At 42.7% G+C, this 27,769-nt stretch overlaps 2 protein-coding genes and 1 pseudogene across 5 annotated transcripts in view; 1 reads left to right on the top strand and 2 right to left on the bottom strand.

Moving 5' to 3' along the window:
- ANKRD27 (ankyrin repeat domain 27) overlaps positions 1-8,983 on the top strand; it is a 46,991-nt gene extending 38,008 nt beyond the window's left edge. For 2 of the 4 annotated variants that reach the window (XM_008514063.2, XM_008514062.2), the window contains 7 exons: positions 2,953-3,150; positions 4,013-4,132; positions 4,247-4,408; positions 5,414-5,525; positions 6,319-6,397; positions 6,575-6,647; positions 7,680-8,983. In XM_008514063.2, coding sequence (XP_008512285.2) covers positions 2,953-3,150; positions 4,013-4,132; positions 4,247-4,408; positions 5,414-5,525; positions 6,319-6,397; positions 6,575-6,647; positions 7,680-7,913 — 978 coding nt within the window. In that variant the 3' untranslated portion in view covers positions 7,914-8,983. The remainder of the gene's footprint in view (positions 1-2,952; positions 3,151-4,012; positions 4,133-4,246; positions 4,409-5,413; positions 5,526-6,318; positions 6,398-6,574; positions 6,648-7,679) is intronic. The other 2 variants (XM_070557340.1, XM_008514065.2) reach the window with 1 other exon arrangement.
- Positions 8,984-11,306: 2,323 nt separating this feature from the next.
- Positions 11,307-18,160, bottom strand: PDCD5 (programmed cell death 5). The gene is made up of 6 exons (XM_070557347.1): positions 17,065-18,160; positions 16,151-16,188; positions 13,753-13,814; positions 12,844-12,935; positions 11,823-11,894; positions 11,307-11,498 (listed from the first exon to the last, which is right to left on the bottom strand). Exons 1-6 carry the CDS (start codon positions 17,128-17,130, stop codon positions 11,451-11,453), a joined length of 378 nt encoding a protein of 125 aa, XP_070413448.1. The 5' UTR covers positions 17,131-18,160; the 3' UTR covers positions 11,307-11,450.
- An 8,446-nt stretch (positions 18,161-26,606) lies between these two features.
- Positions 26,607-27,347, bottom strand: LOC139073443 (large ribosomal subunit protein eL24-like; annotated as a pseudogene).
- Between the last annotated feature and the right edge of the window lie 422 nt (positions 27,348-27,769).

The following is a 27,769-nucleotide window of genomic DNA, read 5'->3' as shown; positions in this document are numbered from 1 at the left end:
TTGATGTGTATGCTCCATAGTAAGAAAGTTAATTTGACTTTACAAAACAGATGTAGTGTTGTTGTCCTTTGTATTGCAAGATAATAATACCTTATTTTATTTTATTTTTTTATTTTTTCTTAAAGATTGGTACCTGGGCTAACAGCTGTTGCCAATCTTCCTTTTTTTTTTTTTTAAAGATTGGCACCTGGGCTAACAACTGTTGCCAATATTTTTTTTTTTCTGCTTTATCTCCCCAACCCCACCCACCCCTGTACACAGTTGTATATCTTAGTTGCAGGTCCTTCTAGTTGTGGGATGTGGGACCCCGCCTCAATGTGGCCTGATGAGTGGTGCCATGTCCGCGCCCAGGATCTGGACCCTGGGCCGCCACAGCGGAGCGCACGAACATAACCACTCAGCCACGGAGCTGGCCCCAATACTACCTTATTTTAAAAAGCTTCACCTTGGGTGACTCTAATCCAAGTATATTGAAATGACTAAAATTTTCATTCACATGTAGCTTTTCAGCCGCAGGGTATTGTGTACACTGAGGATTTGCAACTTTTCTTCTTTCCCCATGCTGGTGGACATGCACAGTCTAAAAACTGACTTCCCTGTGTGGGCTGCTGTGGAAAACAGGGATTAAAATGGCAGGTGATGTTTCAAGGACACAGCGTGCAGTACCAAAGTCTTCAGGCCCTGTCCTTGACTGTGCATGGCTGGAGGTGGCTACTGCGTCTCTGTTATTGCTCTTTTTGTCTATCTCCTACACTCTGTTCTTCCCCACCTCACACTTGATTAGTTGTAACAAGAAACTGAATTACACATTAAAATAACTACGGATTTATTGGATAAAAATCTTAGACATCCTGTTCTTTTAAAACCTCTTTTCTTTTTTTCTAATTTCTCAAAAAGACACAAACGAAAATGGCTCCATGTCTGTGATTAAACTGAAACTCCCCCCTAAGCCCATCTTCTTCTAGCCCACTGTTGTGTTGAGTTTGTTTTTTAAACTTTTATTGAAGTGTAATTTACACACGGTAAAGCATACCCATTTAAAGTGTACAGTTTGCTGAGTTTCCACAGAGGCAGAAACCCATGAGCCATCACCACAGTCAGGATCACCTCCGAGCGCTTCCTGCCCTCCTCGCCCTTCCCTGGCCCAGGCCGCCACTGACCTGCTTCCCATCACACAGACTCCCTGGCATTTTCTAGAGTTTTATGTGAATGGAACCACACAGTACACGCTCTTTTGAGTCTGGCTTCCTTCACTCAGCGGAATGTTTTTGAGACCCGTGTGGATCAGCAGTTCATTTCTTTTTATTGCTGGGGGGTATTTTGTTGAATGTACCATAATTGGTTGTCTGATCACCTGTTGACGGGCAGCTGAGTAGCTGCCTGTTTTTGGCTTTGTGAAGAAAGCTGCTGTGAACATGTCTTTGTATAAGTCTCTGTTTACTTGGCTAAATACCTAGTGGTCTAATTGCCGGATTATACAGTCAGTATGTGTCTAACTTTTTAAGAAACTGCCAGCTTTCCAGAGCGCAGGGAGCATTTTCCGTTCTCACCAGCAGTGTGAGTTCTGGGTGCCCCGCCTTGTGACTTCAGCCTTTCTCACTTTTTAACTTTGGCCATTCTGGTAAGTGTGCACTGGTATTTCATTGTGTTTTTTTCTCCCTACTTCTTCACTTGTTTGTTTTCAATTTTTGAGGTATAATTTACATAGAGTGAAATTCACCCTTTTAATTTAGCTTGCAGTTTTTCTAAGAGATAACATTTTTAATCATCAAAAAGTGAACCAGATAATTAAAGTTTTAGTCCTTAATCAGTCACATAAAACATTGACATATTAATTCCACTATCAAAATGTATGATTCAACATCACATATGTTCGTTTTTAGTTATATGCTTTATAAGTCAGTTTTGTTTGCCCTTTTAATTACTAATTGATTTTCCTTATATTGGCATGACTGGGTTTAAAACCACTGTGAATAATAAGGTACTTTCATGATAGAAATGAAAGTGAACTACGGAGATAAGTAGCAAGCAGTTTTATGAGGTTTCACAAACTAGCACATGGCCGTGTAGCCACCAGCACCATCAGTATCTGCATCGCCCTGCTCGACCGTCCGTCCTGCCCCTTTATAGGCATCCCGGCAGCCACTCATCTGTGTTCTGACGCTTTGGTTTTGTCACTCCTGATTTTGATCTGCATTTCCCTGATAACCAAAGATGTTATTTTATGTGCTTATGGATTGGCCATTTACCTGCCTTATATTGTGACAAGTCTTTTCAAATCTTATGCTTGGTTTTTTTTTTTGAAGTTGGATTGTCTAATTGATTTATAAGAATTTTTGTTTTTTTAAAATGCAGGTTGGTATAAGTCCTTTGTCAGATAGACATATTGCAAACATTTTCTCCATGTCTATGACTTGCCTTTTCATTTTCTTAATTGTGTCTTTCAAAGAGCAAACATTTAAAATTTTTAGTAAGTCCTGTTTATGAAACTGTTCTTTTATGGTTTTTGCTTTCCGTATCTTATCTCAGAAATCTTTGCTCATCTTTGCACATTTTCTTCCGTGTTTGCTTCTAGAGGTTTCTGGTTGTAGCTTTCATGTTTAGGTCCGTGATGCATTTTTGTGTTTGGCGTGAGGAAAGGGTTGATGTGCAGTTTTCCCTGTGTGGGTAGTCGGTTGTTCCATTTGTTGAACAGACTTTCTGTTCCCCTTGAATTGCCTTGCCAGAAAGGGTATCATTTTAGGGCACGTGCTTTCTTGGAAATGGAAATTAATCCTTTGGTGTATCATGCCTTTCTGAAGTAGTAGGAATTCACCTGTGGACAACCTGATTCCGATCCCACTATGATCCCAAAGTTTGCCCTGGGGCTGTGGGGGGCAGATGGCTTCACTTTCTTCAAACGGCTTTCTTAATACTAATGACATTTCTGTCTCCATCTCCTACACTTACTAGAAGCTGGCCAAGATTCCTGCCAATGGGCTTGGTGTGAACGTGACCAACCAGGATGGCGCCTCCCCACTGCACGTTGCTGCCCTGCACGGTCGAGCGGAGCTCGTCCCCCTCCTGTTGAAGCATGGTGCCAGTGCGGGTGCCAGAAACGTCAGCCAGGCTGTCCCGCTCCACCTGGCCTGCCAGCAGGGCCACTTCCAGGTGTGGTCCGTCTCTCGGGCAGAGTGTGCAGGGTGCTTGCTTTCTGTTAGAACCTCCCTCAGTGGGAATGTCACAGAGGGGCAACAGTTTGTCAGTTGGCCCAGAGGACGGGCACATGTCCTTCCTCCCAGCCCTGAGATTCTGAGATGCACGTGGCAGGACCACTCAGCAACAGAACACAGAAGTTGGTGCTTCTGTGGGTGGAGGCAAAGCCCCCTTCCCCATTGCCGTTCACACCTGGTGGCACTAGAGGCTGTCATTCTGATTCTGATCGCAGCAGGAGCATCTCTGGTGCTTGGCTGTTGGTCATCCAGGGCTCTGCCCACGTCTTACTACCTCACATTCCCACAGCCCTTGGCCTGTGCCAAACAGTTTAGTACTTTATAATGTGGAGAATGGCCTCACAGAGGAGGTTCAAGAGATAATTGTGGAGTGACTGACTTTCTAAAAATCATATATTTCTTTTTGAAAGTTATCTATTTTAAAAAATTTTCCCTTATTAGTTATACTGTCAGCTTTTAAAGACAGGAACCCTATTTCAGGTCTTCCATTTCTCTCCTAACACTCAGCAGAGTGCTTCAAGCATCCATTCCCTCATCTGTAAAGCTGGAGTGGTAATTCCAGCTCTCCATGGTGTCGAGCTAATGATTAGATGAAAAGCTGGGGCCCAGCACGCTGTGTGGCACAGAGCAGACCCTCAGCAAACATTAACCCCCTTCAGCCGGTCTGCTTTCTCCCAAGGAGCAGACGTGTCCAAGAAGCCTTACTCTAAGTGAGCTCAGGGAGGAGTCAGAAGGATATCAAGGGAGGGGATTTCTCCCTGCCAATTTCAGTTACAGTTGAAATGTTTCTTCTCTGCCAGGTGGTGAAGTATCTATTAGAGTCCAATGCAAAACCCAATAAGAAGGATATAAGTGGAAACACGCCCCTCATTTACGCCTGTTCCAACGGCCACCACGAAGTCGCGGCACTGTTGCTGCAGGTAAGGGCCCACAGCCCAGGAGCTGCTGGCACGAGTCAGTAACGGGTGGCTTGTCACCTGGATTCTGTGTTGCCCTCTTAGTGTTCCTTTTGATCCTGTCGTTCCTCCTTCTAGCACGGGGCCTCCATTAACGTTTCCAACAACAAGGGCAACACGGCGCTGCATGAGGCTGTGATGGAGAAGCACGTCTTGGTGGTGGAGCTGCTGCTGCTTCACGGAGCGTCAGTCCAGGTCTTGAACAAGAGGCAGTGCACAGCCATAGACTGTGCTGAGCAGGTGGGTGGGAGGGCCTCGGGGTGGGGGGCTCCCTCCGCTTCCCTGTGTTTAAAGCAGATGTGCAGCAGCAAGAGCCGGATCTCTGAGTCCTTCTGCTGCGGGTCAGCCAGTGCAGTTAAATACCGGCTCCTTGGCCACCTGGCAGAGGTGGCCTGCTCGGGGAACCGGGAGTCAGTCTTTCAGGGGCTGAGCAGAGGTGCTCCCCCGACAAGCGCAGGTGTGGCCCCTGGCCTGGCCCTCGACGAGCAGTCAGGGCCTCTTAGGGCCACAGCGGGCTGAGAACCCTCCCTGCCTGAAGGCAGTGGGAATACAGCTGTGTTCTCAGCACACTGGAGAAAGGTCATTCAGTTGCTGGCTTTAAAACTCGTGAGTTCTGTCAGGAGAATCACGATTTGACATCTCTCGCCAGCGCAGTGGATGTTTGCCATGGAGAAATGGTGAGGAGAAAGTCTTTTTCTCCTGGGGAGAAGGTAGCTCTTTACCGTTCCTGTGCTCACGTGGAATCTTTATCTAGTTTTCTACTCCAGGTAGACAACTAGTAGGCTGTTAAATGACACTACTGATGTGTCAAAGTCACCATAAATCCAGCCTACTCATAGGCTTATTATATTAATTCTCAGTGACATTCCTTAACAGAATTGAAATACCTTAAACTTTCAACTTAGCACTTTCTCAGATGATGATAACAATGCATGTCTCTTATTGAGTACTGACTACACGGGGCCCTCGGTGACCTCACGGTGCCTCTACAATAATAGATCCTGTTATTGTCAGCCCACTTGCATGGAGCAGTCCACTACCCGGCCCGGAGTACCGGCAGAGGGCAGAGCCGGGCTCCAGATGCGGGGCTGCTCCTAACCACTGGGCCTTATGGCTTCCAGGTTTTGTGCTTTTTAGTGTTTCTGCCCAGCCACACCAATATTGACAGTTAGATCAAAAACAGGCACTTACCTGGTAGGAAAGAATAAAAAATATTCCTGTTATCTTTTCCCTTCCAAATTGTAGAATTCAAAAATAATGGAATTACTTCAAGTCGTACCAAACTGTGTGGCCACATTAGATGATGTTGGCGAAACAGACCACCAGGAATACGTTACTGTTAAGATCAGGAAAAAATGTAAGAAGTTACATTCTTTCTGTAATTCTCAACTTGGGTTTATGTGGAAGTTCATGACCAGTTGCTGGTTTCGTTTAATTGTAAGTGTAGAATGTAATTATGATCACGACTGGGGGTGGGATGTAGGCACCAAAGAAATGTATGTGACATCCTGGTTCCTCAGCTTTTTTGATACTCGTTTTCTGGTTGACGGTGACACTGCTTCCTGAGGAAGTAAGATGGACACTCCCGGCGTTAGCTTGGGTAAGCCTCCACTCCCCAGCTGGAGAGGAGGCCCAACTGGGTAGTTCCCTTCATGCCTTGTGTTCCAAGGCCAGGCCTTTTTCTAAGCATTTCCTGGACCTCCGCAGTCAATGCCACCTTTAAGGTTTTTTTTAATTTACAGGTGTACAGAGGTTGATGGTCCTAGAACAGCGGTTGCCAAATGGGTGGGGCTGAAGTATTTCTTCTTTTAAAAGTTGTTATAGTTCAGAGGGGGTCCTTGTGCTAGCCACTTATTTTTTTAATTACAGTATGAGTTTGCAGTACAATGTGATAAACCCAGTCACATATCTGGGTAATCCTGAGGCTGTCTCACCAGATTGGCTGTGGCTGGGGAGTATCAGTGTGTTAAGGATTTATCTTTCTTTTTCATGGGGGTTCACACGGTAATAAATAGTTATCTACTAATGTGGTGGTTTAAGCAAATGCAGTGCTTAATTTTCTAAATTTTGTTAAATAAAATTGAGAGGTTGCATTTTAAAACACTTCAACTATTTTGGAAGTTCTCAGATGTTTATCCTTTTATCTACAGGGAACTCAAAAATGTATGACCTACCAGATGAACCTTTTCCTAGACAGTTTTACTGTGTCCCCTCGCTTGGTCAGTTTGAGTGAGTATAAAGTTCGAGCTGATTTCTGTGCTTTGCCTCTGCCTGACTTAGAAGTGGAGCACGATGCGCTGCTTTCACGGGTTGCGATCTGCCCTCATCCAATGCTGCCACCTCGTGGCCGCCGAGTACTTTGCTCCACCATCCCAAACGTTTATTGTAGTTTGTTTGGTGTTTCAGGGGAAGGACTTCAAGGGACATTATGGCAAGAGATAGAAGTGTCCCTAATCTTACTGAAGGTTCTGTGCATGAGGTGAGTTATTAAACACTGGCTTATAATCATACTTTTTAAAGCCTGGCTTTTTCAAATCTAACGTATGGTAAATACATTGCTCCTTTCATGATTCCCTTCACTGTAAGAGATGATAATAATTAAAATGAGCTCTTTAGTGGGACAGTTGAGTATAGACTTCATTTACTGTTTTATTTAACAATGCATTTCTGAGCTGAGGAAAGAAAGGGAGGAAAAAGTGGAAAATGGTTGTACGCGTGGACAGACGCAGATCATGGTGTGTATAGTCACGTGAACTCTCTGAAATTTCACTGGGCAAACTCACTAATGTGTTAATCACTAACATAAGGAAGAAAGCAAGTTTGTGCATAGGTGAGTAGAAAACTTCTCCACTATGGTGTGGAGTTACTCTGTGGATGGTGCTCTCGGTGGCCGTCTCTTAAAGCACTGTCTGAGCATCAGTTATAAACAGAAGCCCACTTCACATTCTCTGGTGCCATTCTTAGGGGACTCTCTCAGAAACAGGACTCCTCTTATGCTGTTTACCATCCATTGACTACTGATGAGAAATAGAATTGACAGCATGTGTGGCATAGGCGCCATGAAACAAATAACAGTTCTAAATCCTTGTTTTAGAAAATTAAAGTGACTTTTGTAAACATGACTAATTTTGATTTATTTACTCTTTCATGACTTTGCTGATAGAATTGCTGCTGGGTGGGAAACCCACAAACTCTGAAATCTGCTTGGGTTCAACTTTTCCCTTGCTAGCTTGGGCCTTTGGCTGGATTGCTTGACTTTGCTGATCCTGTTAGCACACACTAGTTAGAGCTGTAAGGATTAAATGTGCAAACATGTAAAGCACTGGCGTTGTGTCTGACACTTGGAGTACACGTCCTACCATCCCCACAGGGATGGTGGAGCTGAAATTAGGCCTGCAAGTGCTGAGCACACTGACGACACAAATAAGCACCCAAGGGTGGCTGTTACTGTGTGGTGGTGCTTTAAAGCACAGTGCAAACGTGAACTGTCTGAATTGTACCCTTTCTGCAGCCAGGGAGGCCCACAGTCACACAGGAACAGGCTAAGCGGCCGGAGCAGAGCAGATCGCAGACGGCTGACACAGGAGGGGGTGAGCAGCCCGAGAGGCCCAGACTGAAAAAGGCTGCTCCTGGGACCAGGCGAATGCTGCGGAGACACACTGTCGATGACACAGTCGGAGCCAAGGGCCCAGAGACTGCTGGTGGCCTGGCCACTCCCCGCGAGGCCAGTATTTCCCAGTTTTAACAGGAATAAGGAACCGTTCAATTTGCTGCCAGGCAGCAAGTCCTCAATAAGAAGACGCCGAGCGTGAATACAGCTTAGAACTAAATATACTTGCTCTTTGGCTCGAGAGAGCAGCAGCTTCCTGAAAGCTTTTCCTGGCTAAGGGAAAGTGCAACAAAAAACTGTTACCATCTTCTTCCTCTTCAAAGCTGAGGAATACACTTGGAAAGGAATGGACAGAAAGTCCAGTGGTGTCCAGATCCTTAAGACTTCTTCAGTGTTAGGGTTCCTTGGTTAGAGTGAGAGGTTTCATCACCAGATTCTGACCTCCTCCTCCTGAAGGTGCTAAGCCTCTGATGTGTATAAACGAGCAAACCACAAGCTAACAGAACTCCTCCATCTGGGACAAACTGAAGAGAAGCAGTTCAGGTTTCATGGTACTGTGGTGGCCGGCCAGAAACATCACATTTGAATGAAGGAAACAGGACCTGGAAAATGCTCCTTTGCAAAGCAACATTTGAACCCAAAGATGCCTAAATGCCGTTCTCAAGTTCCTTTTACACTATGTACGTGGGAAAAGTTGGGTAGAATTTTTCTTCCAGCAAAGTACAGATATTTGATCATTGCACATATGCACCTCTAGTGTCTCTAGAAACATCCCTTTCCATTAAGAACCTCCCTTAAATGTCACTCCTGATGGATGGTTACTGAACTAGAGAGTAGATTTGGCACATCTTTTCTTAGTCTTTTGATTCAGATTGAAAACTTACAGCACAAACCAGGTCAAATTTACTTTAAGTTAGAATTTATTGCCATTCATTCCTTTTTATAAATTTCTATAGATTATACTGTTATTTTTTTATGTTATTAATTGGTCTCGAGCTGCAAACATGGGTTTATCTTGAGTACATTTTCAAATACCTTTGTAACAGAGAAATGGTTTTGTGCATGTTCTTGGAAATACTTGTGTATGTACAGAAGGGAGGGGCTGATTATTTTTCTACAAAGTAATTTATGATTTCTAATTTTCTAATGTGCCTTGGATATGTGCCAAATGATGGAAAAGAAACAGTAAACTTTATGATTCTTGAGTGTGTCATGGTACCTTTTTTAGTTAATGTTTTGCTCTGGAGGTACCTGTTTCTCAGCCTCTTAGCTAGAAACATGTGCTTTGTGTTTGGAAAAATCTTCCCCCATTGGAGGAACATACATTTTATTTTTCAGTTATAGATGTGTGACTGAAACGTGTCAACTGGATCATTCAGAGCAGATTATCATAATCTGTCTACCTGACTAGGGCTGACTTACGCACAGTACCTAGTGCCCACAAAAATGTTTTAAACTCAACAAAAATGAATACAATACAGCTTCTTAGCCCAAGCAGGGAATGAGCAGTTGCTTTGTGAATTTCTTTCTTCTGATTTATTTTTTCTCCTTTTCCTCACTTTTAAACAAAACTGCCGTACTGACTTGAGTTGCTGTGGTTCTCTACCATCCTAATTGAGAAACTATATCCCGTACAGTTTATCAGCCCAGCCATTTCCAAGATGCAAATACATACTTCTGATACCACCTGACTTTGTGGATGATGCAATATAAGTTTGAAAACTTTCATGTCTGCCCCTATTTAATTCTAACAATTACCCTAGCTGGTAGAATTGTTCAGTGAGGAAACAGGTTCAGAGAAATAAGGGGGCCAGTTTGCTTGACATATCAGAACTGGGGTCAAGGCCTGACTGGCAGTGTCATCTGAATTGGCAGTTTCCAGCTTGGTGTGCCCTTCCTCTGGAGATAGAAATACTGTGAATGGGCCTGTCAGTATTATGGGAGATGTTTCTCCTTGGGTTGTTCTGGTAATGAGTAGTGTGAACCATCTGAAGTGACTGCCTCGATTATTTTTTTAAATATGTTTTTCTTCAACTGCTTTCCCCACTTAAAACTCAACTTAAAAATAAAAAAAATAAAGTGAAAATAAGACCCCAAAGTAAACTGGACAATTCAGAAATTGGTAATGCCCAAATTTCTACTTTGTGTAAGAATGTTCTGAACTCAAAGTACTGTCAGTTCACCGAGTTAAACTGAAGTTTAGAATAACCGCTCCCCACTCCCTAACCCCGTGCTGCCTTCAAGAACTCCCATCCCTGTGTTCAGAACCACTGTCCATTCTCACGTGTCTCTGGAGGGCAGGAGGCTGACAGTCTTTGCACACATTGACATGAGTGGCTGCCATGAGGATAGTGCTATTCCCCGAGAGAAAGCATGTAACAAACTGGCTCAAATTGGCTAGTTTCCCTCCAGCATTTTCATGTAAATGAGACCTAAAGCAAAATCTACCTGTAACTGGGATTTTTCCCCCCAAAATCCTTGACCGAATTTTGCTTTTGACTATTTATCAATTCTGTCCCTTTAAAAAATTTTGGTGGTTTTTAATATTCTGATGTTCTCACTCACTTTATTCAAGAATGCTAGACACTTACTCCAACACTGACTTTCTTCATTGACCGCAGTCACAAATTTTAAGTCTCAAATATAGTACAATCTCAAATACAGTTTGAACATGTAGCAGCAGTACGCTGGCTCAAGCCGACTGGGACTATCAAGCACATTTCCCATCACTTTTCTGCGACTAACCCTACTCATCTCATTAAACGTCAGGAACGTACTCCGGGGCCGGGTCTCCAGGGCTGACACCTAAAGGTTACGCCACACGGCTCACTGGAGAGCTGAGCTATGATTTGAGTTTAGAGGCAAAGGTTTTCGTAACTAGTGGGAATAAAGCACAATCTGAGACGACGCTTGCTCTACGTTACCTGCAACTCTGAGCGAAGAACCCAGAATATTTCTACCCAAATGTTTAACTGCTAAACCGCTCACCTAGACTTTAATCATCAGAAGTAATTTCTCTTACAAACACGTTTATTACGTTGAAGTGTTATTACTAGTATGTCCCAGTTATTTTGGTAATTTTTTTCAAGTATCACTCTATTAGAGGTTTTCGAGAGGGGTCATATTTGTTAGATAATTTAGTCTCAATGGTTTTGAAAAACAAATTATAAATGAAATCAAAGCTAGGAATTTTCTTACATGTAAGTACAACCTGCAGGAAGAAAAACAGCTGCTTGCTTGCTTTCCGAACCTGTGTCTTGGAAATATTAGATGTTTAATATTGAAGTTGATCAGCTTAGTCCATGGGATTGAACTCCCAGGATGGTGCTGGATGCTGTTTTCTTCTGACTGAAGAGTGCTCGAGCAGCTTCTATTTCTGCGAAGGCCATCTGCCTATCTAACACTAACGTCACAATTACAAAGGATATATTCATGCTGCTACACACGTTCAAAAGCTTTCGGTAGGAAAGGAGAAACTCAAAACGCAGTTCATTCAGCTATGGTATTAAAACAACTCGGCCCAAATTGTTTTATTTTGCATAACAAGTTTATTTTTTTAAAAGGCAAATAGATAATAAACAAAGTAAACATTCAAGTCAGATCTCAACTTCTGCCAAGTATTAGCTATCCTAGAATTGTTCCATTAAGTTCTAGTTTCTAAACATCTTAAATTCAATAATCGTCATCTTCATCAGAGTCCATTACTTTTCTTCTGTTGAACTGGGGGGAAAATTAAATGTGTGTCATAACATGTTTAATAAAGCATAACTCAATTTTCTGAGAAGAAAACTGTCTACCTATTATTCAAGACATTTTTGTCTTTAAAACAACTTAGTGTTTTAGATCTAAACGAGAGAACATCAACTCAAGATCCTTAAAAATTAGACCCCTCACTATACGCAGCCTTTCTCCCCAAACTTCCATGTTACAAAATGAAAATGTCTATGGGCTGAAACATGTTTTGATACCGTACGTAGGTGTATATTCAACACTTATTTAAATTATCAACTTTTTCTTTTGCCACGTGCACTTGGGGAAACTTACTTTAACTGTTGTTTTCTTTTCTGTTTGCTGGCTTACTTTTTCAAGGATTTCTATTAAACCTTGTTCTGATACCTAGGATAATCAGAAAGAAAAACAGTACTTCTTTAAAACAAAGCGTTTGCCTCAACAGATTGAACTGTTTTCGTCTTTCTGGGCTATGGGCTAGAGGTCAGGAGGGAAGGAGAGCTGGGACAGGAGGTTGAGACTACTGGTTTAAGTGCCAAAGAAAATCTGCTCTTCTAAGTCTTCATTTGAGGAAGGGGAAAAGTATCCATCAGTTAGCTTCCTCAGAAAAATCCAAAGTTAAGAGGTATTTAAGAACAGCTCTATCACCACTAGCAGCCAGTGACAACCACCTACACCACTGTGTTAAGTGTCAAGGACAGAGACGCTCGGGCCTCTGCCCTTGAGCTCTGGAGAAGCTTAAATGCAGGCGGTAAGTCACTCAACAAAGACGAAGCAGTCGTGGCTCCCGCACACGTTCCTAGTGTCAGGAGTCAGGGCAGGCCTGGTCCCTGCAGGCTGAGGGGGCCGCAGAGGGCTTTCCTGTGAGCGGGGCTCTCCTGGGTCTGAAGGAACGTCAGGCTTGGCAGCATATACCCATCACGGCATCACAGCAACACACATAATAACCAAGGAAGTCTAGCACCTCCTCATTTGCAAAACAAGCTCAACTTCTACCTACACTGGTAGTCTGTTAGTTGGTATTACTGACAAACCGTGTTTCCAGTGTAGAAGCAGTTTAAGCTAGCTGACCTCAACAGTCATGGGGTCACACAGACACCAAGAAGCTTCCACAGCAATGTCAGGACAAGAAAGAAGCAGAGGATTTTACGAAAGGCAATTAGTTATATTTTAGGATTTATGGTAGATACAACTATTCAATCTCTCCTTTAACAACTGCTTCACTGAAATAGTCAACAAGAATTCTGTAACCAGAAGATGAAATTAACTTCTTGAAGATAAGTTTTGATAAAGTAGGTAACGTTAGGTCGAGTGCCTCAAGGCAGTCCAAGCTTACCTTCCCACTTAGTTGTCCATATCTTGCCATCTGTATAAGGTAATTCTCTACTGCTTTAGTTTTTTCAGGCTTTACAAGTGCTAAGTTACTTACTGAAAAGAAAAATATATACATCCATAAAAAGGAGTCAAAACTCAATGTACTTACAGCTTAAAACTATGCAGGAACATTTCTAAAGCACTTCACAGACTTATGCCTTGAGACTAGCTAGGCTGGCGGGGCAGATGCTGTTGTTACCGCCTTAACTGTGAGGAAACGACACGTCAGTCCTGGCGGCATCAGTCAGTGCCACACACGAGTAGTCACAGAGCCAAGATTAAACTTGGGCCTTCAGATTCAAACCCCGTACTTTTTTTAAAAAAAATACATGATTGCCCTCTAGAAAGCAAATCTATCTATTACTACACAGATACATGGTGGTGATGTATCTAAGGCTGCCTCTTTAAGCTGGGCTTCAAGTTATAATACAGAAGATACTAGTTCATTCCAATTGGCTGATTTTCTTTCTTTTTCTACACAGTTTTCTTTCTACTTTTTATTATGAAAAATTATGAGCATACAATAAAACAGAGACTACAATAAACTGCCAAGCCCCCATCACCCACATCAACTACCAGCAACAGTTTGTGACTGACTCGATTTAAGAGTTGTTTCCTATAAATTTTACCCAACATGCACTGGGAGATCATCTCCTGGGTAAGACAGAACTGAGCCAGCACTTACAATGATGACTTAAGTGTGTTTCTTTAGGTTTATAAACTTCACACTTCTCACAAATAATCAGTATCTCAAGTGTTTTTAGGTTACACAAATATTTTATGTAGAGATAGCAATAATTTCATAAATATCTCCCTATTCAACTAACTCAAGCCAATTTTATGGAAATAAGAGGAAAGTGAAGATGCTTACACCGTGCCCGGGCTGACTGATCCAGAACTTGGGCTAAGATACTGTTTCTCATTTCTGCTTCCCTACAATGAAAACAGGTCAAGCAAAATTAGAACGAAGCTGTCAGCATTCCTACTGAACACACAAAATGCAATCACTCCATACGTTTCTCAGGATGGACGCCTGCTGTAGACAAGCCTGTGCTGTACTGGGTGCCGGGTGGATGGCAGCGGCTACAGCAAAGCGGAGAGTCCAGTCCTGTCCTCAAAGCCAGCTTTAGAATAAGTGGGTATAAACTTACCGGGCTGAAAGGTCAGACTTTACATTTTCATAATTCGGTTCAACCACCTGTACCAACATTTATTAAGTACCTAGGGTGTGAGAGATGCCAGAAATATGCAGTGAGATTTCAGGCAATGAGAAGGGCCAAGTGATCAATCCGTGTAATTTTCTCAGAGAAAAAGAAGCTGAGACCCAGGGAGGCCACGTTAAGGTGACACAGATAATCGTGGCCAAGCTAGAACCAGAGCCCATGTTTCAAGACTCTCAGTTCTATTTTTTGGGTGGGGAGGGGAAGTGAAATTACGATTCTGCAAGCATCCTTGCATTTTCCCAGCTATCCAAGTAGGAACCAGTTCACATAAGACCAGGGTTTCAAATTTTTTAAGCAGATAAATTTGTTTTTCAAATGAAGTCCTTCAAGGAACTTAATACGCAACACAGACAGAAGCAGAGATTCTCTGAATGAGAGGGGGAGCTGGGGCTGGCGGTGCCCATTAACCACCCATCTGAGGAGCCCTAGGGCTCATGGAACACAGCGTGAAGCCCACTTCCACAGGCCACTCCTTATTGCTCCTGAGTACTTCAACGCTGCCATGAACTACTGTTACTATATTTCACTGAGTCTAAGATGCCATCCAGTGTAAGATGCACCATAGTTTTATTTATCTCTAAGAACAAAAGAACACCCTAGATGAGGCATCTAATAGAGACCTCCACTCACAGCTGGGGCAGCAAGAGCAACATCCTCAGTACAAGGTAAGCAAGAAATAAACCCGCCATGCAGAAAGGGACAGCAAGACAGCACACACGCATCAACCGTGGCCCTGAGTGGGGGAAGAAAAAGGTTCCTCTGAGAATTTGAGTTTCACACTTTAGTTTTGCAGGTTTGCTGTCTGAATTCACACTACAGGGGTGGAGGGAGGGGCGAACCCCAAGCAGAGAATTTACTTTTAAGAGGTCTCAAGTTAGAAATGTACCCAAGTGATGGCAGAAGCAAAATTCATTCCTGTCTGGAAGAATCCAGGGCAAGAGTGATCAATGAGACATACCCAATCTGTGAAAAAATGTTCATCTCCGAGTCAATGAGATTTGTGTAGTAGTTTTTTCTTCTTCTTGGCACCATCCCAGTGCTTACTTTGTCTTCTCCCACTCACACAAGCCACATTCGGGCAGGAACCTTCTCTGCTTTGCCTCTTTCTGTAGACCCAGCAGTGCTCAGTGCCTGACCCAGAGCAAGGTGCTCAACAAATGCTTGCTGAACGAGTGAGTTAGAAGGTAGCATGGTTTGGGGCTGGCCCGATGGCCAAGTGGCTGAAGTTCTACGTGCTGCGAATCACAGCCCTGGGTTCACGGGTTGGGATCCCAGGTGTGGACCTACTCTACTCATCAGCCATGTTGAGGCAGCATCCCTCATACAAATTAGAGGAAGACGGGCACAGATGTTAGCTCAGTGACAGTCTCCCTCAAGCAAAAAAAGACGAGGACTGGCAGCAATGTTAGCTCAAATCTTCCTCACCAAAAAAAAGGTAGCATGGTGGGAGGGGGGGAAATGGGGAGTTACTCAATAAGTATAGTGTTTCACTTTTGCAAGATGAAAAAGTTCTAGAGATCTGTCGCACAATAATCAGAATAGAGTCAACACGACTGAACAGTACACTTAAAAATGGTTAAGACAGCAAATTTTATGTGTGTTTTAATCACAATTAGAAAAAAGATAGCATGATGGGGTAATCAGGTATTCATTCAATAAAGCTGCCATTTGTGAGGTGCTCTCCCATGTGCTTGGCTAAAATAACAATAGTTAACAGTTAATATTTATCGAGCACTTATTAAACTGTTTCCATGTAATCCTCAAAACATCCCTAGGAAATAGTCCTATTATGATGCTCACTCTAAGGTCATCACAGTTTAGCAGAGAAACAAACATCAACCAGTAATTGCAGTACAAAGTAGTAAGTGCGGTGGGCTCCACACGGTTATTTAATTAACAAATTAATAACAAAGATACCCTGACGACTCATGGAAAAATCACGATGCTGGGAAAAACTTTAGGATCCACATATCTATTAAAATAACTAAAGTCAAAAACCCACTTGGTGAGAAAACCCCTGAGAAAGCTCAGAGCCCCAGCCCATACCTGTGCTTTGCTTCCTGTTGGGCCGCATCGCCAGGATCCTGAAAAAATAATTCCACCTTTTAGTTGAACCATTTCAGAGGAAAAAAACAGGAACTATTTTATTTTGTGTCCGATACCTAACAGGCTCCTGCAGGAGCAGACACCAAATTATTACCAGATAACTTAAAAAGCCGGGCCTCACAGAAGTCAACCGGGTGGCTCTCCACTTGCTACAAGGTTCTGATAGGCTCCCAAAGTCACAATCTAATAGAATGCTTCAGAATACAAACAGCCATGGGGGCGGGGGGGCATCTGTACTGGGAAACCGTATTTTCCGCGGTGACAATACTTTCTGGAAAATGAAAGGTGCTTCGGGGTGGGGACGCTGACGATGCACAGGGCGCCTCCTTGGAGACCACCCCGCTCCATCCCTGACGCTGCTCCCAGCTCCGCAGGGTACCGCGGAGTCAGGACTCGGGGGCTTCATCTCCGCGAGCAGCGTCCGGCTCCTCCCGGGACTGTCAACTCCTTACAGAGCGGGTGTCCCCCGCTGTCCCCTCAGCACCCGGCTCACAGCACAGCCCAGGAAACGCCGGCTGCCTGGGTCAGAACAACCGAATTCTAGACAGCAACTCGGTTGGAACCGTGGTGGAAGCAGGCTGGATCCGAAAGCTAAGGGTCCGGGAGCCCGAGGGGCTGGGCATTCGGCTTCGCACCCACGCCGGCCCGGGCGAGCCGCCCCCCGCCCGGGACAGGCCCACGCCCGCCCCCCGCCCCCAGCCCGTGGCTGCACGTGGTGGGCCGGCCGCCCGAGCCCCCGCGACGCGGAGCGGGCCGGGGCAGCGTGGGTCCTCGGGCCGCGGCGCCCGGGGCCGCGCCCTCCCCCTCGGGCGAGGGCGGCGCGGCGCAGGGCCGGGCCAGGCGGGCGCGCTCACCCCGTGCTTGGCCTGCAGCTCGGCCAGCCTCTGCTTCCGCAGCGCCTCCAGCTCGTCCTCCGCCATGGCGCGGCCGTCCGGCTCCAGCAGCGCGACCACGCTCCCCGGGATCTCGCAGCCCCTCGGCGCGCGGGGCCGTCCCACTGCGCAGGCGCCCGCAGCGCCCAGGCATCACCAATCCAGCCCGGAGCGGCGCCGCCCGCCGCAGCCAGGGCGCCGAGAGAGGCCCGATTCCGCGATCGCGGGCGGCGCGGCGGGGCGGGGCCGCGGGCGGGAGCGCGGCGCGGAGCGTTTGGGACCACCGGCACCTCCGCCGCCCATCGGCGGGCGGCGCACTGCCTGCGGCAGGGAGAGGATGGTAGTCTAGAAACAGGCCGTCACCAACTAGTGTAATAATAGGTAAAACGTTTTGGTGCGCTATTATGTGCTAGGCTCGTGTGCCGCCATTTACGGATGAGGCTCCAGGGCCTTAGAAAGGCCAAGGGGTGATGGAAATGTTCTAAAACCGGATTGTGGTGATGGTTGCACAACGCCTCAGTTTGCTCAAAAGCACTAAGTTGTACACATAAAATGAGTTAGGCTGCGGGGAAAGAAGAGACTCGCTGGTCACCGACCCTTAAGAAGCCAGGATAGAGCAAACTTTGGGCTTGAGAGGGGCCTTTCCCGAGAGGCTGGAGCAGGGGCCGCGAGGTGTGGCGCGACCCCTTCCACCCCCACGGCCCCCTCCACCCCGCCACACGCGGGCGCCGGTCCTCGGAGGATGCCGGGGTGGGGGCGCCGGTGTGTGTGTGAGAGGATGCTCAGCTCCCGAACCATGTGACCTGCGCGTTATCTACGTGCTGTTCTTTAAGTTGTGGCAAAGTATAATATAAAATTTACTATTAGAACCACTTTTAAGTGTGCAGTTTAGTAGTGTTAAAAACATTCGCCTTGTGCAACCAATCTCTAGAACTCTTTTCATCGTGTAAAACTGAAACTCTATACCCATTAAATAACTCCCAAATCTCTTCCTCCAGCCCTTGGGAACCACCGTTCTACTTTCTGTGTGTATGAATTTGCCTGCTCTAGGCACCTCCTATAAGTGGAATCATAGAATATTTATCCTTTTGTGACTGTGTTGTAGCATGCGTCAGAATTCTCTTACTTTTTAAGATGAAATAATATTCCATTATGTGTATATCCCACATTCTGTTTATCTGTTCATCTATCAGTGAACACTTGGTTTCTTTCCACCTTTGGGCTATTGTGAATAATGCTGCTGATACGGTTTGTAAATATTTGTTCAGGTCCTGCTTCCACTTCTTTTGGGCATATAGCCAGATAAGGAATTGCTGGATTATATGGTAATTCTATGTGTAGGTTTTGAGGAATTGCCGTGCAAGTTTCCACAGTGGCTGTGCTATTTTACATTCCCACCAGCAATGCGCAAGGGTTCCAATTTCTCCCCATCCTTGTCAACACTTGTTATTTTCTGGTTTTGGATAATAGCCATCCCACTGGATGTGAAGTCGTATCTCATTGTGGTTTTGATATGCATTTAAATCAGTGGTGTTGAACATCTTTTCATGTGCTTATTGGCCATTTGTATATCTTCTTTAGAAATGTTTATTCAAGTCCTTTACCCATGTTAAAAATTGGGTTCTTTCTTTTTTGTTGTTGAGTTGTAGGAGTTCTTTATATATTTATATTTAAATATAAGATTTGAAAATATTTTTCTCCTATTCTCTGGGTTACCCTTTCACTCTGTTGAGAGTGTTCTTTGATGCACCAAACGTTTTAATTTTAATGAAATCCAACTCATCTACTTTTTTTCTGTTGTTTATGCTTTTCTTGTCATATCCTGGAAATCATTGCCAAATCCAATGTCATGAAACTTCCCCCCTATGTTTTCTTCTGGAAGTTATATAGTTTTAGCTCTTATGTTTACGTTTTTGATCTGTTTTGACTTAATTTTTGTATATGGTGTAAAGTAAGGGTCCAACTTCATTTTTTTCTATTTTTTTATTGAGGTTACATTGATTTATAACAATAAATTTCAGGTGTACATCATTATATTTTGACTTCTGTATAGCCTACATTCTGTTCACCACCAAAGTCTAGTTGCCATGCATCAGCATATAAATGTGTTCTTTTACTCCTTTTACCCTCCCCCATCCTCTCCTTACCCTCTGGTAACCACCAATCTATTGTCTGTATCTATGTGTTTGTTTGTTGTTGTTGTTTTTATCTTCCACATATGAATGAAATCATATGGTGTTTGACTTTCTCCCTCTGACTTATTTTGCTTAGTATAATACCCTCAAGGTCCATCTATGTTGTCACAAATGGCACAATTTGGTCTCTTTTTTTATGGCTCAGTGTTATTCTGTTGTATGTGTGAACCACATGTTCTTCATCCATTCATCCGTTGATGGGCACTTAGGTTGTTTCCGAGTCTTGGCTGCTGTGACTAATGCTGCAATGAGCGTGGGGTGCAGATATCTTTTGTGTTCTTTGGATAAATACCCAGAAGTGGAATAGTTGGATCATATAGTAATTCTATGCTTGTTTTTTTGAGGAATCTCCAGACTGTTTTCCGTAGTGGCTGTACCATCTCACATTCCCACCAGCAGTGTTTGGGGTTTCCTTTTTCTCCACATCCTCTGCAACATTTGTGATTTCTTGTCTTTTTAATAATGGCCATTCTGATGGGTGTGCAGTGATATCTCACTGTGGTTTTGATTTGCATTTCCCTAATAATTAGTGATGTTGAACATCTTTTCACATGCCTGTTGGCCATCTGCATGTCTTCTGTGAAATAATGTCTGTTCAGATCCTTTGCCCATTTTCTGATCAGGTTGTTTGTTTTTTTGTTGTTGAGTTGTGTGAGTTCTTTATATATTTTGGAGATTAACCCCTTGTTGGATATATGATTTGCTAATATTTTCTGTCAGTTGGTGGGTTGTTTTTTCATTTTGTTCCTGGTTTCCTTTGCCTTGCAGAAGCTCTTTAGTCTGATGAAGTCCCACTTGTTTATTTTTTCTTTTGTTTCCTTTGCCTGACTAGACATGGTATTCAAAAAGGTCCATCTAAGACCAATGTCAGAGAGTGTACTGCCTATATTTTCTTCTAGGAGTTTTATGGTTTCAGGTCTTACCTTCAAGTCTTTGATCCATTTTGAGTTAACTTTTGTGCATGGTGTAAGATAATGGTCTACTTGCATTCTTTTGCATGTGGCTGTCCTGTTTCCTCAACACCATGTATTGAAGAGACTTTCCTTTCTCCATTGTATGCTCTTAGCTCCTTTGTCAAATCCATTTACATTTAGAGTGATTATTGATATGTGAGAGCTTAATACTGCCATTTTATCACTTGTCTCCCGGTTCTTCTGCATGTCCCTTTTCTCGTTCTGTGATTTTGGGACTCCTGATTCAGTTTGGTAGTATGATGCTTTTCTCAGTTTCCTCTTTGTTTATCATTTGTGTCTGTGTTCTGATTATTTGTTTAGTGGTTACTGTGAGGTTTGTTTAAAAGATCTTGTAGATGAGATAGTCCATTTTCTGATAGCCTCATTTCCTTAGTCTAAGCTGATTCCTTCCCTTTCCTCTTCCCCTTCTAAGTTGTTGTTGTCACAACTTATTCCAACCTGTGTTGTGAGTTTGTGGTTAAAATGACGAGATTATAGTTATTTTTGATGTTTTCCTCCGCGGGGGCCCAGCACCTCCACCTTCAGACGTGTGGCTGCGTGGGTCTCTCAAACGTCTGTTGTGTTGTGTGAATGCCTTCTGTTGGTTTATGAGTGTCCTTTCTGTGGTGTCTTAGTGGGGAGAGTCTAAGGGAAGAACTTACTCCACCACGGTGCTGACATCCCCTTTCTTGTTTTTGAAGGTATTTATAGCTATAAATTTCACCTTAGCACCACTTTTGTTGTATCCTATAAGTTTTGATATATGTGTTTTAATTTTTATTCTCTGAAGATATTTTCTAATTTCCTTTGTGATTTTTTCTTTGACCTGCTGGTTGTTTAAGAGTGTGTTGTTTAATTTCCACAAATTTGTGAACTTTCCAGTTTTCCTTCTGCTGTTGATTTCTAGTTTCATTCTTTTATGATTGGAAAAGATGTTTTGTATGATTTCAGCCTGTGCACTGGAGAAAAATGTGTGTTCTGCTGTCCTTGGGTAGAGTGGTCTGTATGTGTCTGCTGGGTCCAGTTGGTCTATAGTGATGTTCAAGTCCTCTATTTCCTTATTGATCTTCTGTCTCATTGTCCTTTCCATTCTTCTTCTTTTTTTTGGTGAGGAAGATTTGCACTGAGCTAACATCTGTTGCCAGTCCTCCTCATTTTTTTTGGCTTGAGGAAGAGTAGCCCTGAGCTGACATCTGTGCCAGTCTTTCTCTATTTTGTATGTGGGATGCCTCCACAGCATGGCTGATGAGTGGAGTAGGTCTGTGCCCAGGATCTGAACCCGTCAGGCTGGGCTGCTGAAGCAGAGCACATGGAACTTTAACTGCTCAGCCATGGGGCCGACCCCTGTTCTTTCCATTCTTGAAAGTGGGACATTGAGGTTTCCCACTGTTACTGTAGAGCTGTCTCTCTCCCTTCAATTTTGTTGATGTTTGCTTCAAGTATTTGGGAGCTCTGATGTTTGATGCATATATAATTGTCATATCTTCTTGGTGAATTGACAGTCATTACATTATGTCCTTTTTTGTCTCTTGCAACAGTTTTGACTTCAAGTCTATTTTGTCTGATATTGGTATAGCCACTCGTCCTCTCTTTCAGTTGCTAGTTGCATGGAATGCACTTTTCCATCCTTTCAGTTTCAACCTATTTGTGTCCTTAGATCTAAAGTGAGTCTCTTGTAAACAGTATTTAGTTGAATCCTGCTTTTTATTTAGCACTTACTTGTGCTATTTTGTTATTTGTTTATTATGCCTTATAATTTTTTGTTCCTAATTTCCTCCATTACTGACTTTCTTTATGTTTAGCTGATTTTGTTATAGTGACACATTTTGATTCCCTCGGTATGACTTTTAAATATTGTTCAGCACAGTGCCAAGTAGTGTACTGTGCTATTTCTTTTCTTGTACAAAATTTTCCTTCTTTTTGAGTTTCTAATTGTGCCTACTTTTCTTTTCTTTTTTTTTTGTAGTTTTGCCTGTTATTTTTAAAAGTATTTTTCCGCAGCTTTATTGAAATGTAATTGACATATAACATTGTCTAAGTTTAAGGTGTACAGCATGGTGATCTGATACATGTATGTATTGTGAAATGATTACCACATTGAGGTTAGTTAACACATCCATCATCTCACATAGTTATTTTTTGTATGTGATAAGATTTAAGATCTACTCTCTTAGCAACTTTCAAGTGTACAATACAGGATTATTATCTGTAGTCACCATGCTGTACATTTGATCCCTAGAACTTATTCATTTTATAACTGGAAGTTTGTACCCTTTGACCAACATCTCCCCATTTCCCCCACCCCCAGCCCCTGGCAACCACCAATCTATTCTCTGTTTCTGTGGGTTTGGTTTTTTTAGATTTCACATATAAGTGAGATCATACAGTATTTGTCTTTCTCTGTCTAACTTATTTCACTTCACATAATGCCCTCAAGGTTCATTTATGTTGTTGCAAATGGGAGAATTGCCTTCTCTTTTATGGCTGAATAATGTTCCATTGTGTATATATGCCACATTTTCACTTGAGTTTGTTTCCATTTCTTGGCTAATGTGAACGATGAACCTGGGGGTGACCTTTGTTTTTACTTATCAAAGATTATTATACATTTCTTTTCTGAACTCTCCGTCATATCACACATGCTGACAGGCTCCACTTTTATTATTAGAGAGCTCTCTTATAAAGGCCTTCCTCCTCCCTGCTTAGTCTGGACACGTTTCTCTCTAGGCCTGTTGCATACCTGTCATTCCGGATCTCCCTTTGTTACTGTCTTGTTTGTGTCCTTTGTTTCTTAGATTCCCTATTTTCTTTGCTGGTTCAACCCCTCGTTGTGTTGAAGCACATCCTCAAGTAGTTTTCTAAGAAAAAGAGTGTGGTAGGTAAATTTTCTGTGTTCTTGTGTATCTGAATATTTAATCAACTTTTACACTTGGCTAATTGTTTGGCTGGTTATAGACTTCTAGATAAAACAATGTTCCCTTCGAATTATTTTAAATTAAAAAAATAAATTATTTGATATTTTCCCCTCCAGCTTTGTTATGTATTGGTAGTATTTTTTAAGTTCCTTCTTTTTCATTTTGAAAAATATCAAATCTATAAAAAATGGAAGGAAGGTGCAATGAACACCTATAGCCTTCACATATATTCACTAATCATTAAGGTTTTGCCACATTTGCTTTATCTCTTTCTTTCTACACACATGTGATCTGCGTGTGTGCGTGCACATGCACACACACACAGTTTTTCTGAACTAGTTGAAAGTAACTTGGAGATATCATGTCACTTCACTCCTAAGTATGTGTCTCCTATGAACAAAGATGTCTCATACATAACTACAATCCAGTTGATGCACCCAATAAATTAATGTAGATAAAATGGTATCATCTGCTTGATGTACAACCCACCTTCATATCTCTCCAATTGTTCAAATAACCTTCACCCAAGTTTTCTGTCCATCCATGATTTGGTCGTGTTTGTAGGCATTCCCTTTGAGCTATGAAGGTGTACTTATCTGTTCTAACATTTCATGTTAGTAATGAAAAATCTGATATTTGTTCCTTCACAGTGGTATTTTTTTTCTTTCTGTGGCTTTTAGGATCTTTTCTTTCTTTCCAGTGTTGTAAAATTTTGCAAAGATGTAGGTCTTTTAAAAGTCCGTGTGCTTTTTCCTTGGTAGGTCTTTTCCGTCTGAAAACTTGTATCTTTAACCTCTGGGAGATTTTCTTGTATTGTTCATGTGATAATTGTCTTCTCTTTGATTTCTGTCTTCACCTGGAATACTTGTAAAACTGGGCCTCCTCAATAGAGCTGTTTCTTGTCTTTCATGTCTTGCACCTTTGGTCTTTTTGCTCTGCTTTCTGGAAGATTTCTTCTATTTTTATCTTCTGAGCCTGCTGCTCAGTTTATTCCAGCATCATGTTTTTATTTTATACGAGCCCTTCCTTGTTCTCTGATTGTGCCATTTACATAGTATCTTGTTCTTGATTTTAAATGCAATAACACTGAGTATACTTGTGATAATAGAGAAAATTTTTAATTCTCTTCTATTTCCTGAATTAGTTCTCTTTCCTTTGAGGTTTTTTTTTTTTTTCCTTTTTATGGCACATTTTTTATAGCAGCCCTTAGCAAACTAATACACTTGTCTGTCTCTCTTTCTGTCTTTTCCTTCCTTCCTTCTTCCTTCTTTCTCCTTCTCCTTCCTTCTCTTCTCCTTCTTTTTTGAGTTATTAAATTTCTTCATGGAGGAACTCTCTGATGTTCCGTTTGTCGTTGATGATTAATGGCCCTGCATTCTGAACAAGGACGGCCGGGTGGGCGTAAGGCCCAGACTGTTTAAGACAGAGTCTTTCAAGTAGCTCCAATTTCTTTGGCCCAGACTCACTTGCGTCCTCTGTCTTGTCCCTCTCTGGAATTCTGTAGGAAAGATCAGCAACCTCTTCTGTGATGTGTCATCTGTTATCCCTTCTCTATCAGCTTTTCTTAGTGTCAGAATTTTTTTTAAAGCTCTCTTCCACTTATGGGCAACTTCCTGTTCCCTTTGTCATTATGAATGTATTCCCATTTTGTCCTTTACTGTAATTTCTGTAGGATCTTAGGAGGGAGCAGAGAAAAACTGAGTGGTCGCTCCACCATTTTGAAAATAGCACTTATTTTCTAGTCTCCAACTTGCAGTTTTGATCTGCTTAGCTGAGAAGTTGTTTAAGAGTCCTGCATCAGTGCGGATGGGTTAGGCTGTGCTGTAGTGACAAAAAACTCAGAATCCTAGTGGCTTAAGACAACAAAGGTTTATTTATTGCTTCTTTTGCCTGTCCACTGAGGTGGGCTGGGAGCTCTGCTCCATGTCTCCTGACTCTGATACCCAGGCTACCAGAGCAGCTCCTTCTCAGTGTTACCAGTTGCCAAGGCAGAGATAATCTCAGGAATTGTGCACTGTTCCTTTAAGTTTCCACCCAGCAATGATACCCGTTGTTTCTCTTCGTATTTCATTGGCCAAAGCAAATCATTTTACTGCGGGGAACATCACAGTGGGTGGAGAAGTCTCATCTCCCCTGTGCTTGGAAAATGGAGGGCTGAGGTGTTCGTCAGACAGTACTCGGGACCACCAGAAGACTGCAAAATTCAAATGGTTGAGTTAGAAAAGCTTTTAACTCTTGGATTTTTAAAAATTGCATTGTGCTCCATGTGGGCTTGTAGAAAACCTGAGGTTTTTTTCATTGCATTTGTGATTAATTTTTATGAATGTTTTATGGGATTGGAAAAGAAGATGTATTATTTATTTGTTGTGGACAAGTTTGATGCATACACAAGAAGCTGTTTATATCTTCTGTATACTTGTTAATTTTTCATTTACTAGGTCTTCAAAGACTAAAGAAGTATTTAAAGTTCTTACCTAGTATTGTGTTTCTCTACGTTTCTCCTTGTTTTTATGACAGTTTTGCACTCGTGTTTATGTTGTAACAGTTCATAGTAGATGTGCATTTTCTATTTTGTTTAAATAACCTTCTTTGTCTCAGTTAATGGGGCTTTTAAATTCCTGTTCCATTGACCACATGTCTTCTATACTCTATTAGAATCTCAAACTGCTTCCTAATTTTTTTTCTGGATTCTGCAGGAGCTAATTTTCAGATCAGTGGTTGAACTGTTCCTGTTCCTACTAAGACCAACCTCCATTTGAACATATTAAATAAACAATTATTCTGACACAGTAAGGAGACTATTTAAGACCATTGCAAATTCAAGCTTGAGTACAAGAAGGACAGGTGGGGATTTACAGCCAAGGAACAGAGTGAGGGGTCCATGGATGGAAGATTACTAAGAGGAGACATCAAGGGTAGGGAATTCTTGCGAGACTGGCCTCACAGGATTCTTGCTAAAGGCAGGTCAAGGGCTTAGACGTCAAGGGTGGGGGATGAGGAACTTGACCAGATATTCAGGAGAGGGGGTTGACTTAGCAGAATTCTTTGCTAAGACTGGGCTAGGCAGGCCAAAGACAGGACAGGGCCCAAGGTCAAGACCTGATCAAAAAGAGAGCTCAGAGGAGCCTGACTAAAGTGTAGCCAAGGAGAGAGTATTTGTCAAACACTGCGTCCCAGCCTCTCTCAGCTACTCCAGGACTGTGCTGCTACGGTTGGCCCCCTTTCTCCTGCGTATAGTTTTTCTCTCTGCTTGATCACTTCCATCAGCTGAGAGACATTTTGTAGTATCTCCTTCCTTTAAAAAAGAAAAGAAAACCTGTCCGTACCTTACACCAGATACAAAAATTAACTCAAGATGGATCAAAGGCCCAAACATAAGAGCTAAAACTGTAGAACTTCAAGAAGAAAACATGGGAGAAAAGCTTCATGATGTTGGACTTCCTTTTTTTTTAGAGTTATAGTTAGATCTTTATTTAAACTCTGATCTGCCAACTTAGTGTTTCCTACCAACTCGGGGAGCAGAAACCTTCATGGGCTTCACAATCTTTTGTTTAATTGCTGCCTTTGTGGGAGCCTTAGCGGCATCTGTCGCTGTCTTTTTAGATGCTTACTTAGCCTTTTTTGCTTTCTCGGCAGCCCTGATAGCTTGTTCTTAGTGAGCCTCTCTAATTTCAGTTTTCTTTTCTTTTTTTAAAGATTTTATTTTTATTTTTTCTCCCCAAAGCCTCTCAGTACATAATTGTATATTTTTAGTTGTGGGTCCTTCTAGTTGCGGCATGTGGGACGCTGCCTCAGCGCGGCCTGATGAGTGGTGCCATGTCCGTGCCCAGGATCCAAACCAGTGAAACCCTGGGCCACCGAAGCAGAGCACGCGAACTTAACCACTCGGCCACAGGGCTGGCCCCCTAATTTCAGTTTTGTGATTCCGCTTGGCTGTTATATCAGCAAGAGATGCACCAGTGACAGCCTTCTGGAATTTGACTGCACTCAGGTTTTCTTTTAAATTTCTTCTGACCGTCCCTTTTTGTGCTTTCTTCTGTAGAGGATAGTTTAGTTTGTTTGCTGAGTATTCCTCTTGGAATTGAAGGCTGATTTGCATTTTGCATTAAAAAATTGGAAAACCTTCCCATTGGTCCTGGTGTGGCCCCTCCTCAGTTGGGGCAGAACTGCTACCTGCTGGAACTGCACAGCTCCACCTTCATGGCACAGCTGCTGAGGAAGAGGAAGGATGGCAAAGAGAAGCACGATGCTGGATTTGGCAGTGATGTCTTGGCTATGACACCAAAAGCACAGGCAACAAGAGTAAAAATAGATATGTTGGACTTCATCAAAGTTAAAAACTTCTGTGTATCAAAGGACACAATAAACAGATTGAAAAGGCAATCTACAGAATAGAAGAAAATATTTGAAATCATATATCTGATAAGAGATTGATAGCTAGAATATATAAAGAACTGCCACAATTCAACAACAACAAAACAGCCCAATTCAAGAATGGGCAAAGTACTTGAATAGACATTTCTACAAAGAAGATATACAAGTGGCCAAGAAGAACATGAAAGGATGCTCAACATCACCAATCATTAGGGAAATGTAAATTAGGATGGGCCCTAATCCAATATGA

This window comes from Equus przewalskii, chromosome 9, assembly GCF_037783145.1.
Source record: "Equus przewalskii isolate Varuska chromosome 9, EquPr2, whole genome shotgun sequence".
In the NCBI taxonomy this organism is placed as follows: domain Eukaryota; kingdom Metazoa; phylum Chordata; class Mammalia; order Perissodactyla; family Equidae; genus Equus; species Equus przewalskii.
The sequence above is the reverse complement of the archived record's forward strand: the minus strand, read 5'-3'. Positions and strand labels throughout refer to the sequence as shown.